Source organism: Trematomus bernacchii, unplaced genomic scaffold, assembly GCF_902827165.1.
Source record: "Trematomus bernacchii unplaced genomic scaffold, fTreBer1.1, whole genome shotgun sequence".
NCBI classification, from domain to species: Eukaryota; Metazoa; Chordata; class Actinopteri; order Perciformes; family Nototheniidae; genus Trematomus; species Trematomus bernacchii.
In genome coordinates this window covers 7,846,843-7,860,307 of record NW_022987869.1, presented here as the reverse complement: position 1 = coordinate 7,860,307, position 13,465 = coordinate 7,846,843, and the positions used below count along the sequence as shown (strand labels likewise).

General features: G+C 43.5%; 1 protein-coding gene across 1 annotated transcript in view; it reads right to left on the bottom strand.

Annotated features, from left to right (window-relative positions):
* The window catches only part of LOC117469234 (fibronectin type III domain-containing protein 5-like), a 93,902-nt gene extending 81,541 nt beyond the window's left edge, over window positions 1-12,361 (bottom strand). The window contains exons 1-2 of the mRNA XM_034113615.1: window positions 12,199-12,361; window positions 11,912-12,064 (exon numbers count right to left, since the gene is read on the bottom strand). Of these exons, the coding sequence (XP_033969506.1) occupies window positions 11,912-12,064; window positions 12,199-12,361 (316 nt within the window). The remainder of the gene's footprint in view (window positions 1-11,911; window positions 12,065-12,198) is intronic.
* Window positions 12,362-13,465: the final 1,104 nt, after the last annotated feature.

The following is a 13,465-nucleotide window of genomic DNA, read 5'->3' as shown; positions in this document are numbered from 1 at the left end:
ACTGCTTGTCACATCCTCATGTAAATGGCAATTTATCGAGGTCAGAAAAGTTATCGAGTTCATTTTTATTTATCGTACGATAAGTCAATGAATTGCTTATCGCGACAGGCACACAATAAAACAGTGGAAACAAACATGTTTGACTTTCATTAGTGAATGAAACTGTGTGCCCTTTATAGTCTGTGTCCATTATTGTGTATTTGTATATATTGTATATATATCCTATATATATGCTAAGGTCCCGCTGCTGACACGATAGCAGTCATTTCGTGCGCATATGTGTAATTAAACCGAATTAAACCGATGATATCAAAATCTCACTCCAGCCAGGTACCCAAAGTTGGCAACCCTGATAAATGTAATGTATAGGGATGGGTATCGTTAAGGTTTTAACGGTACTACTACTTTTATCGATACCGCTTATCGGTCCGGTCTTTTAACGGTACTCTTATCGGTTCTTTTGGAGAGAAAAATGAGGTAAACTAACTATATGTTGTATGTCAGGGACGACGGATGGAAATTAGCTCAAAGCTAAAATCCGGCATATTTACACTTGAAGCTAGGGTGACCAGATGTCCCGCTTTGCGCGGGACTGCACAGCATTTTCACGACTTTTGGTGCGTCCCGCAAATTGAGACGATGTCCCGCACGCATATTTCATTTTGATTGGCCAAAACGCTTTTCTGCCATTATGATTATGTTTTAAACGGCATTATGTAAGTTGCGCTGACAGGCGACAGAGGTCCACAGTGTACCCCCCCCCCCCCGTTGACAGTTCATGCGTCAACATTACATTTACATGTCCCACATTGTCCCACACAAATATACTCTCTGTCCCACTTGTGGCTTTCTGTCACCCTACTTGAAGCATTATTTGTCTAAAGTGTTCATTAATGTGCATTGTCCCTATTCAAATAAACGATTAAATGAAAATTAACAAATTGTGAACAAAACTAACATTGCTTTTTATTTAAATGAAATGCATAATATTTCACATCAACAGAAACGTTTTAACAAATCATATTAAATAATCTGATGACAGAACTGTGAACAGAATGGCTGAAACTTTAACAAACTAAATAACTCAGTTCCCTCTAATCATTAACCCATGTTTGAATCATTGAGTTAGCTCCGTGTGTTGCTGCTAGCATACATAACACCTGACGTGGAAACGTTACTCGTGGATGGGGCTACAGAGCTACTAGAGAGACAGTCGAACCCGGTGCATTTCTCCGTCTGAACGTGGTGCACTTTTGCAAGATGTTTAGACAAATTGCTCGTGTTACCGCCCTGACATGCTAAACTCTTATTGCACTTTAGGCAACGAGCGAGACGGGTAAAGTTTAACCACACCTCGGAGCGCGTTCTCTCCGCCATCTCCTCCGTGTGTGTGTGTGTTGCTGCATGTAGCAGCTGCGTGTGTGTAAACTGCCCCGCCCCCTCGCAAGCAGGCGGGGGAGAGAGATCTCTCGTCTGGATTGGAGAGATCGAAAATACTAAAAATGACGCATTTTGCAGTCTTTTTGCGTATTAGAAACGGAGTTGGCGACACTAAAACTGCAATATAATGTTTGTGTAGCAATAATACACATGACATATTTTTTAGATGTCTCCAGTACCGATAAAAAGACCGATAATGTCGGAGCTTAACGGTACCACGGTCTTTAATAATTCAGCCCCGGGGCCCGTTTAATACCGGGGCTCGGTACCCATCCCTAGTAATGTATTATTATTATTATTATGTAACAACTGTGTCACGGTGGGTCCTCGTGGTTTAGCTAGCAACCTCAAATCAGATAGCACAGAACAAAAAGTGTAATACATGTGTCAATTGAGATGATTTCGCAAAGCAGTGTTACTAATTTTTCAAATAAAAAAGAAATTTCAATTCATACTTACATTCTGACAAGAAACGCTTGCGGGACCCCATCTTCTTTCGTTTGTTTCTCCTCATGTCCATTTTCAGCCGAGATGCACGAGACAGGCTCATGGCCAATCGTAGCACGTGAATGCTATGAAGGGGCGTGTCTTGCGTAGTGCTCCAGCCGGATCCCGATTTGCAGCGCATTAACACTTTATTACGGTTTTAATATTTTAATTGTATATCAGTGAAGATACAGAAGCTGTGCTTTGTCAATTTAACAAGGAAGATGAAATACCTGATTCAAAACATCAAAACTATTGGTTTGAATCGTGTGAACACGTGCGCTCCACGGCGGAATTCGCTGTGCTTCAACTTCCGGTCTGGCCCGGCAGCGGCAGCACATCTTGAACTACGCTGGTTTTGAGTTATGGTTAGGGTTTGTGATTCATGGTTATGATTTGTGTGCACTGGCCTATTGGTCTGTGGATGGGTGTTGTAATGTGTGGTTTGTGTGGTATGAGAATGTTTAGGTGTTGTCAGCTGTTATTTAGCCCCCTCGGGATGGTGGTGCCCAGTTTTTGTATCCACAATTTCTCCGCCCTCTTCCTCTGCCCAATAGTCCAGCAGTTATTGGACTCCAGACCTGAGATGATTATGCTGACAGCGGGATGGGACTGAAAGTGATGGACCAGTGGTGTTGTGAGACGACCCTCTCTGATGTTATACAGATGTTGTTTGAGTCGGATGAGGATGGAATGACCGGTTTTCTCCAACATAGTGTTTATGGCAGGTGGTGCAGGTAATGATGTATACAACGTTGGTGGTTTCCAGGGAAAAGGAGCCGAGGGTGGGGAAGCCAGTTTGACTGTAATGGTTGTGTATGAATTCTCTGGGGGCGTAGTGTTGGCTGTGAGGTGCGTGTGGTGCGACTATGTGTGTGGAACATTTAGAGCGTATCAGTATGTTTTGGAGGCTATTGTTTTTTCTGTGTGCTAGGATAATCCTATGGTGGGTGAAGTGTGGGTGTTGTGATTATAATGTCCGGAAGTTGCGTTTGAGGGTGTGATGTAGCCTGGAGGTAGTGTGTGTGAAAAGGTAGAAACCAGGGGGATGAGTCTGGGGGGGTCCGTCAAGTGGGGGTCTGGGTCAGAAGGGCGTGTGTGAGGGCGGATGTGGGGTTCCGGGAGGTCCACGGTCCCAGTCGGGGAATGGGAAGGGTCAGGGCAGGGGGGTTGGGGATGCAAACCCTGGTTAGGGTATGGGATGGTGAGGTTAGGGGTTAGGGCTAGGGGGTTAGGGTTAGGATGTATAGGGGGGACTGGGGGTATGGACTCTCCCGGATGTCGGACCTGGGATGGAGACTGGCTGGTGGTGGAGGAGCGAGTGAGAGCAAGGGAGGCCAAGGTGGAGGTTTTTATCCGGCGGAGGAACCGTTGGGAATACCCTCTGGTGCGGAGGCTGTGAAATAGTGTTTGTGTGGCATGTTCAAAGTTAGAAAATTTGGATGAGATGCGGTGGAATCGAATTATTTGAGATTTTATTATTCCGGCAAATGTATGTTTGGGGTGATGACTGGATTTATGAAGGAGTGAGTGTGTGTCTGTGGCTTTGAAGTACACTTTGGTGTATATCTTCTTATGTGTGTGGTTGAGCGGTTGGAAAAAGAGTGTTGTGTCCAGGAAGTTAATCTCATCTGCATGTATGGTGTGTTTGAGTTTTATGGAGGGATGGTGGTTATGGAGGTAATGGGATGGGGCCAGATGCCGATGATGTCATCCAGGTAACGGAGGTAGAGGGATGGCAGGAGGGTGCATTTGTCCAAGGCCTCTCGCTCCCACTCGCTCATATAGATGTTTGCATATGAGGGTGCAAAGCGTTGGCCCATGGCCATCCCGTGAATTTGCAGGAGTGTTGGTTGTTAAAGGTAAAATCATTATTGTTGAGGCAGATGGAGAGTAATTGGAGGACGTGGGAGTCTGGTCTGAGGTGATCCGGGTTGTGGGTGAAGGTGGAGGACACTCCTTGCAGGCCTAGGATGGTGTTGATGTTGGTATACAGGCTGTCAATGTCGATGGTGAATAGATAGGCTTGATTCGGGACGACCATGGGTCTGATCAATTGCAGGAAATGGTATGTTTCTCGGATGTAACTGGGGTGTTTTATAGAAAGGGGGCCTAGGTGGTGTTCCACGTACTGGGAGATGTTATAGGATGTACTGTTGCAGTCCGAGACGATGGGTCGACCGGGGGGAACCTCATAGGGAATAGTCCAGGTGGAGGGATCCTTGTGGATTTTGGGAAGAAGGTAAAATAGGCGGGTGCGTGGATTGTCAGGGCCGAAGAGGTAGTCTTTTTGTTTTGAGGAGATGAATTTGTTGGTGTAAAGGGAGGTGTTAGAAAATTAAAATCAATGTTTACAGATGAAGAACTCATTAATTTCAGTATTGTGTTCACACCTTAAAAGGTGTGAAAGGAGGGATTGTTAGAAATTAAAATCAATGTTAATAGCATAATTAGTCTAAAATATATCGTCAGTTTTAAAAGCTGTTTTATTGTGAAAAAAACCCGGAAGTTCTCAAAGTCTCAATGCCAAGCTTTATTCTGAAAATCCTTCATATCCGGTCAGTACGTAGCATGTCGTGAAAGTGTTTCTAGGACTTCTAAACTAACGATTACAGCTGTTTATAAGGTATTAAATAGAAAGTCATGACAGAGATAATGAGGAGAAAATGCTTAAGGAAGTAGGCAGAGAATATCAATGTCGAAATCATCTGTGCTCTCGCGATATCGAACCGGCAAATGAGTAGGGGGCCACCCACTATTTGCACAGCGGGGGACAACGAGACGTGGATAAAAAGGCAGGACGAAAGATAACTCAGTCCCTTTTCTTCGCTGCAGCCTCCCTGAAGACAACGCCGGCTTTGTCTCTCCATTCACCATGCTTGTTCTTTAACCACGTTACTTAATTAAACTACCCATTTGAACCTTTTCAGAGACTCCATTAGTCTCGTTATTTTAAGTTTCTTTCCTGGGAGCGAGAAGATCACAAATTATCAACAGAGGTGATGATGGGCCGAAGTAGTTGCTGTGTCTGTAGTTGTATGGATGTTGGTATAAGTTTGTAATGTATCTCATTGTGTAGTTGTCTGTGTGCTTCAGTAATGTATGAGTGTCTGTCCATGATTATTATTTTGGAGCCCTTATCGGCCGGTTTGATGATGTTGGTGTTTGCGAGTTGTGTGAGCAGTGGCGTTTTTATATGTACAAAAGTGGTGGGGCACAAAAAAACTTAGATGTCTATATATAAGCTTCTGCAGTGACGTGCAGTGAGGTTCATGGCTGGTGAGGCACTGGCACTGACTCTTCAGGTTTACAAATATTATATTTTGACCTAAACCAAAATATAATATTATTTTCAAAAGCTTTTTTTGTCTGATGCTTCGATTAATTTTAAACAGACAGTTCAACAAAAGGATACCCAAAAAATGTAATTTTATCATTTAAATATTGAATTGTTCTCTCTTAGTAAGATCCCATTTTCAATAAAATTGCGGTCTTACCTTGACTTGAAGATTAAGTCCATTTGCCTATCCTTCTGGACAAAAATGTCTATAACTTTTTTGTAAAAGTCCTCCTTATGTTCTTGTAGTTTCAAAAGTCTATCATAAATCTAATCGATAGATTTATGATAAAAAAATTATAAAAGTAGGGTAGACATGTGGATGTTATCCGGCTGAACAAAACGTGCATTTATCTAACAGGTACGTTTCCTACAGATCTTATTTCAAGCTATTTTCTAAAATCCTATGGAGAAACCTCATTGCTTTTTTGTCGAGGGAAGCCATGCGCAGCTTACTTCCTGGTTTTAGGATGCGTCACTGCAGCTCTCTCGTCTCCTCTTCACACACCACACTTTTTCGCGGCACACGTACTTACAGCTCTGAATGATGTGAGATGACGTATGGTGGGGATGGCAGCTCAGTGCCCCTATGGTCATTATTTTTTTGCCCCACACATTAAATAGGAAAATACTCTGAGCATGCGCAGTGTAGTTTTTACAGTCACCGTTCACTTCACAGCGAGAGGGAGGGGCATGATCAGGTTTTGTCCCACATGGCTCTAAACAGCTCAATAGGCACACACTGTGACTGTAGACACACTAATTAGAAGAACACAGACTAAAACAGCAATGTACAGACGAATCAGATGATTAAACATGATCTTAAAATATATTTTATATTTTTTTTTAATATTTTTTTTGCATTTTTTGTAATCATTATTTGTAATACTTTCTGCTGACACTAGGTGGGGCTGTGCCCCACCTGCCCCTAATGACCAGTCGCCACTGTGTGTGAGGGCCCTGCGCTCGGCCCCTGTCAGATTGTCTGGGACGTCCGGTGGGGGCCGATGTGTGCGCAGGGCCTGTAGATCTGTGTGTATGAGTGTCTGTGTGCTGGTGTGTAGTTGTGAGGTAAGGGGTTCCCAGTTGGAGGGGTGCATAAAGAGTCTGGGTTGGAGGGGTGTGTTGGGGTCAAAGTAATCGATTAGTTTGATGCGTCTATGGTACTGGTGTAGGTCCCTATGAAGTTCCTCCCAGTCGAATGCGGGGGGACGAATGTGAGGCCCCTCTGCAGTAACTGTTGTTGAGCTGCAGAGGGGGTGAACAGTTTGGACAAGTTAAGAAGGGTTGATGGTGAGTTCCACCCCAGGTCCGGGTGTGGTGGGTGTTGTGTGAGTGGGTTTGTGGTGTGTCCCGGGTTGGTTTTGGGAGTAATCAGAAATTCAGTTGTAGTTGTTGTAGCCAGCCGTGAAAAATGAGTGAAGCTGATTCCGGGGACCAGTGTATGATGTCTTGTCTGGTGGTGAAGATGTCGTCTGAAATGCCTGCAAGGTGTTTGGCGTCAGTGAAGCGGGTGTTATTGATGATGTCCAGGTTGTACTGATGCGTGGGGGGTAAGGAGGATGAGCATTGGATGTGTGGGAAGTAGAGGGTCGCTCCGGGGAAGACTGTTTTGGCCAGTCGGAATATGGATCGGATTTGTTTGAGGGTGGTGCGGTGGGCATCCTGCTCCCTGTTGTTGAGTCCAAAAGAGAGGATGACCATTTTGACTGTGGGGATGGGAGCTGTCTTTGTGAGTAATTTCATAATATTATACGCTGCTGCACCGGGGTAACTGTCCAATTGGATGTTGGAGTGTGAGTGTTTAGGGATTCTGGCCAGGTTTGAATCCCCTATGAAGAGTATCGGTTTGGTTACTTGAATGGACCAATCAGATTTTTTCTTTTGTAGGTGGTATCTGCATGCATACATGGCTGAGGGAGTGGGGAGTTGAGAGGTGTTGGGTGGAGGGGATCGGATTAGGGATGACAGAAGCGCTGGCCCCCACAGGGGGGTGAGCAGGTGGCTGGGCCCCATCAGGTAGTGTACAGGAGGGATCAGAGTGAGTCGCATTGTTGGTTGGTTTGACCTTTTGTGACTCTGTCATCATGTTCCCTCCTGTTAGTTGGTCGGACCTAGGATCTGATGGGGCCTGCCCCTGATTGGAGTCCCAGTGGGGACCAGCGCAAACTGTTGCGGAGGAGCAGATGGGAGAAATGGTGTCAGGGAGGACGACTGAGACATTGGAATTGGTTGTGTGTGTGTGTTGCCTGTGAGGGGTGTTGCCTGGGGTGTGTGTATGTCTGCTGGTGTATAAACCTGGGCCTCCACTTCTAATGGGCCCCTGGCAATCCTGGTTGAGATGGCCTGGGGTGGTAGGGGAGGTGGTGGTGGCGGAGACGAAGCTCTGGGGGGCTGCATCAGCGGAGGTGGCTGGTTAGGGTTAGGGTTGCAGACGGTCCTGGTGATTATGGGTGGTGTTTTGAGATGGATCCTGTGGTGTAGAGGTGTAAAAGCACGGGGATGGCGGATAGGCAGAGGTAGCAGGGGGATCTTCCGTGGTAGTTGACCCTTCTGTGACACAGAGGGACTGGGCTGGTCCGTCCTGGCAACTGGCTGATGGGGTGCTCGGGGGAGGATGGGTCGTCGGTAGGGATTGTGTATAATGTAGCTGTTGGGGGAGGGGGGTTGGGGTTAGGAGCAAGGAGCGGATGAGGGAGCCGGGCAGGGGTAGTGGGCGGTGATGGTTTGGAGATGACAGGAAATGGCCTGTAGGAAGGGGGGGGAGGTGGAGGGTGGGGTGTTCCGGTGTTCTGGAGTCCGGCTGGAGGAGGGAGTTGGGCCTGTGAATGCCGTCATGTTGTGGGGGGCCTCAGCCTGTGGAAGGTGTGGGAACTCCTCTTCGTCCAGTATTTCAGTGATGGGTGAAAGTGGCTTGTGTGTGTGCTGGGGGGTTATGTGTGTGGATGAGGTGGAAGGGGGAGAGGTGTTTGGTGCGGTCGTATTTGATGTGTGTTGAACTACGCTGGGTGTTAGGGTTTGTGGACGGGCCGCAGTAACGCAGTAGTAACGCCGCAGTAGTCTATGGTTTTAGGTTATCATGACACTGCACACCAAATAGACTTTTAATGAAAAGGGAGTTGCTTCAAGGAAAAATGAAATGCAAACTCTGCAAAAAGGAGGAAACTGGAGAAACACTCAAACGTCGACGGACTGCAGTGCTAAGTCTTACATTTTTAGCACGAGTTTTAACGATGACTTCCTCTGTTTACTGATATGTAATGTTACAAAGATAAGTTCTTTATCAGGAAAAAAGGACTATGAATTTACGATTTGTCTTTTGTAGGAAGTGCCGACGTAAAAAACACAGAGGGAAAACGACGAAGAAGTCAGTGAGGTGTTTGTCCCTGTTTGAGAGGAGCAAATGATCCTTGTTCAGCTGGATGAAATAAATGTACAGGTAATATTAATTCATCAATAATATCAGTCATTTCCTCAGAGCACAGCAAATGAATGCCTGTAAGTATTACGTTTATTTTAAGCATGTTGACGCGTCAATTCCGTTATCCATTATATGTTAGCATTGAGCTAGCGGACTAAGCGCTAGTTATTTGGCAATTCACAACGCAGGCGGCTTGGAGGTGTGGCGGGGCACATTGGCGTCGCTTTCACACCAAGCCCCCAGGAACTGCGCCGGACTCTGATGACAATATTCGAGAGTTATTTCCCTCGGCATTATGAACGCGCATCTAACCCACGGGCCCGCGTCGCCCGGCACGTTCATGTTACGTGTTCAGTACTACATGCGTTTTACCCATAGACTGTATATATAAAGGTTTTACCTTTACCCATGGATGCACAATAAGAACGGACCCATATCGCCTTACCGTTCGGGTGTTCAGAGCAGAGCTCCCTGTTGGAGCGGCAGAGCGTGATGTGAACAGAAAAATGTTTCTGTCGCAATATTATTTAAGGAATCGTTGAGCTAGCTAACTAGCATACATTGTCACTATCTGCTAACATTAGCTTTAGCCTTCGTTTTCTAATAGTTTTTTTCATAGGCTATAAACAGGTGGTATAAGTATAGATCTTGTACTTGATTAAAAGTAGAAGTACTCAGATCTGGTACTTTAGTAAAAGTAGAAGTACTCAGATATTGTACTTGAGTAAAAGTAGAAGTACTCAGATATTGTACTTGAGTAAAACAGAAGTACTCAGATCTTGTACTAGAGTAAAAGTAGAAGTACCAGAGTGTACGAATACTCTGTTACAGTAAAATTCCTGCATTCAAAATGTTCCTCAACAAAAAAATTGGTTCACAATGTGTGATTATTCTAATAGTTTAAAAATACATGCGTAGATGCTCTGATATAGGGAAACTTGATAGAATATTTGAATGTTGCTAATTAATTTTATCTGTTTCATTTTGAGTAATAACAAATGTCTAATGTGAATTATATAATTAATATAGCCACTGGTGCTGAATGCATTCGTCTTCATATGTTTTTGTTCATATTTAGTAATTTTATATTGATCTTTAACAGATTTTCCCAGGGACTGCAGCTAAGGCAAATTGACATGCTGCAGGATGGCGTGGCAGGAAGCAGTCGCACGCTGTCAAAAATGAGCCAGAAGTTGAGGAAGGTCTGCAAGAGTGCAATCAGGAGGAGAGAAAGGAGGGGAAAGCAGAGACTTGGAGGACCAAATTAATTTGTCATGCTGGACGAAAGCAACTTCTACCACAAAAGGAAGGTGTATATAAACTACAGAGCCTTAGCCTTTGGCCTCACTAAAACTAAAAACTTTGTTTTTCAAGGTGAAATAACAACATATCTTTTAAAGTCAGAGATTAACAAATGACTGAGCAAAGTAATGTAATTTTATAATTGTGTCATTAACACCCTTATGACTGGCATGCTTAGGCTTCCAAGACAGAGTATACATTAGAGAGAGCCAGCTCCACAGTGTATACACAGTCAAATAACAGAAAAAAAGAATTTAGAAGCTAAGAAGTATCTCATCCAATCAGATCATTAATCAATAAGGAAATAAATCCATATTCTTACATTTTATTACTAACATTTTAAAAGTGCATAATCTATTTATATATCATCTAATTCCAATATCTATCACCTTTTCATGTTTCTTGCAGCAAAATAAGCAAACTTTAACTTAATAAAATTAAACAGCCTTTTCTGTTTGTACCACTACATTTTAATATTTTTCTCTTCTTTTTTGAGAAAGGAAGTGAATATTTTTAAATTGTAAAAGAACGCAAATAACAAACACATTTGACTTTGTTTATCAATTGAAATTACTGATGTTTATTTTTATATAATTGTGTTGTCCTTTTTCACTGCTTTATGGTAGGGGAAGATTCGGTCCTACGTGGAGGAGGAGAAAATGGGTCTTTGGTATGCTGGGCATCACAGGAACAAGGAGAAGACCTATCCTGAGGCTGGTGAAACAAAGATCAAGGCGCCACTTAATTCCTCTGGTCACAAAATACGTTCGCCAAGGGACCACGTGATAACGGACATGTGGAGGGCATACATCACTGCAATCGCAGAAAGTGGCTTTGTTCATTTCTCTGTGAACCACAGCCGTTCATTTGTGAACCCAGACACAGGAGCCCACACCCAAAACATTGAGCGGGCTTGGTCAACTTACAAGTCACAGGTCTGGAGACTGCGAGGAAACCGCACAGTGAAGACTCTGAAGAGTCATCTTGCTTTGATCGAGTGGACACATTGGCTGGCAAATAAACACAAAGATGGCCCCTTAGGCAGATTGCTGCATGACATACGCCGCTTTCACAAGTTCTGAAAGCAACCTCCTTTTTGTTATTAGTGTGCTTTGGATTGTTGTTTAAATAAAAATGTAAACTTGAGTGCACAGGGTTTGTTTGTTTGTTAAACTGCTTAAATAATGGTGAGGTAATCATTAGGTAATGGGTAACTACTGTTTTTGATGCATTACTTTACTTGAGGGGACACACACTGCTTAAGGAATGGTAAGGTAAGCATTAGTTAATGGGTAACTACTGTTTTAGTAACGGTAAAGTAATCATTAGGTAATGGGTAACTACTGTTTTTGTTTGAGTTCCTTGAGTTTACCGTACCCAAACGGCCTAAGTAATGGTAAGGTAAATAATGATGACTTAAGCAGTAAAACGTGAGTCGGATCCACCTCCACCAGTTGATCCAGTGTGGGACCCAAGCCAGCCGAAGATGGCAGGTTTAAAAGTGCCCTGCTGCAGCGGACCATTGCTTCAATCAAAGTCTCCCAGGAACTCCTCATTAAGTAACCATTAACGAATGATTCATTAATACAGTACCCCCAGTCTGTTTACCAGTAACTAACCATCAGTTCCTCAATCGCAGTCCACTGAGGAACTCATTAACTAACCATTAACTATCTAGTAGTTCCTCAGTAACTAAGCAGTAACTAAGCACATTTTGTGTACCTTATTGTAAAGTGTTACCGTGTTGCTTAATAACAGACTGATTTACTAATTGAATGCGATACAAATTGCATTTTTTAAGTGTATTTCTACATTAAAACACAGCTGTATCATATATAGGTCAATATCACCTGGACGCGTTGTTTCTGCACTTCACGTCTGATGCCATCTGACATTGAACATGAGTGGGAAAATGGTAAACATACTCACTCGCTCCGACCAGCCCCGGTGTGTGGCAGCAGGCCAGCAGTAACAGCAGCCGCAGGTCCGGGTGCAGAGAGCCGGGCATACCCTCCTCTGTCTCCGCAAACACACGCTCCTCTGGATCCTCTTCCTCTCTCCTTCTTTAACCTGTTTTACTGTAGGTTTCCCCACAGGGTCACCACTGTCCCCACATTACCTCCATCTAAAACAAGCAGCTTCGTCTCTAACGCGTCGGTTTTAATCCAAGAAGTCAGTAGAAAAGGCGAAAATGGGCAAAATGAAAGCACACTTCTGAGTCCTCCGCGCTGCAGCCGGGAGAAGCTAACAGGTAGTTCGCCCCTTGTCGCCACTCCGTCCTCGGTCTGCGTGCATCCAGTGTGCTCGGTGTTGCGCCAAATGTCAGCTGAAGACGAATTAAATGTGCTTTTCCTCCGCGGCAGTTTCAGCACCATTTCATCCAGGCGTTTTTGTTTTTAGAGCATTTAATAAAAAGGGAGAGAAGAAGACACACACACACACACAGGACTCAGGAGACTCATCCTGTCACTACACTGAAGGGGAGGAGAGGGGGTGCATATTTCATCACTGTGAATTACCTGCATGCTGTGACACTCTGGGTGGCAACTGTTGATTATGTAATCAGATTACATTTGACATGCCATTTGACGGTATTGGATTACAATAATGCTATAAGCAGGTGCCTTTTGTTAAATCTATTTAAATGTGAAGTATTCTACTTTACTTGTATTGCATACTTTTTTTAATTTAACACTACTGTAAATATTGTTCTTTTCACTACCTTTATTTTACAGATAAGGTTATTAGCAACAATGGACAAAGTACTCAAGAGGTCGTACAAAAAGCAAAAACACAATGTAGAAACACTCTGTTACAAGTCAAAGTAATCCAAAACAATATTTACTTAAGTAAAAACAAAGGTATTATCAAAGTTCATCCTGAACAAAGGCCCTTCCTAGAATACAATATGTTATCAATTGTATTATAATGATTGATTATCCCCTTAATAGTACAGGTTCTAAAGAAGAATTAACGTAGTTGGTTAATGTCACCAAAGCATCAATACAGTTTTATTTTATAATATCAAAAGATTAATAATCTTTTTAGATTTATCTTGTGCCCTTTTGGAGACGTTTTGACCCCCACTGCTGACATAAAAAGATAACAGTTAGTACAAGAAGAAGATTGTAAACTCTATTTCTGCCACTATAAATCGCTGAAGCATTATTGTCATAACACTGTAATAGCCCTGTTAGAAGCACAATGAATTCCCTAAGGTTAAATGACCAGGCATGGTGGTATATTTTCATTTAAAAGCATGAGGTTATACTCTATACTATTAGCTATAAAACAGGTGACCTTGCTTGTGAATGGACTCTTAACAGAGGTCGTGCTCCCGACCTTCTGCAAAGCCTTCTCGATGCTGTAAACTGGCATCGTCCCAGAAACGGTTTGAAAAAACAATACCTTGTTTAAAAGCTGCCCCCTCAGTCACACATCATTAATCTTCCGGTCAGGCCTTTTACGAGTCAGCCTCT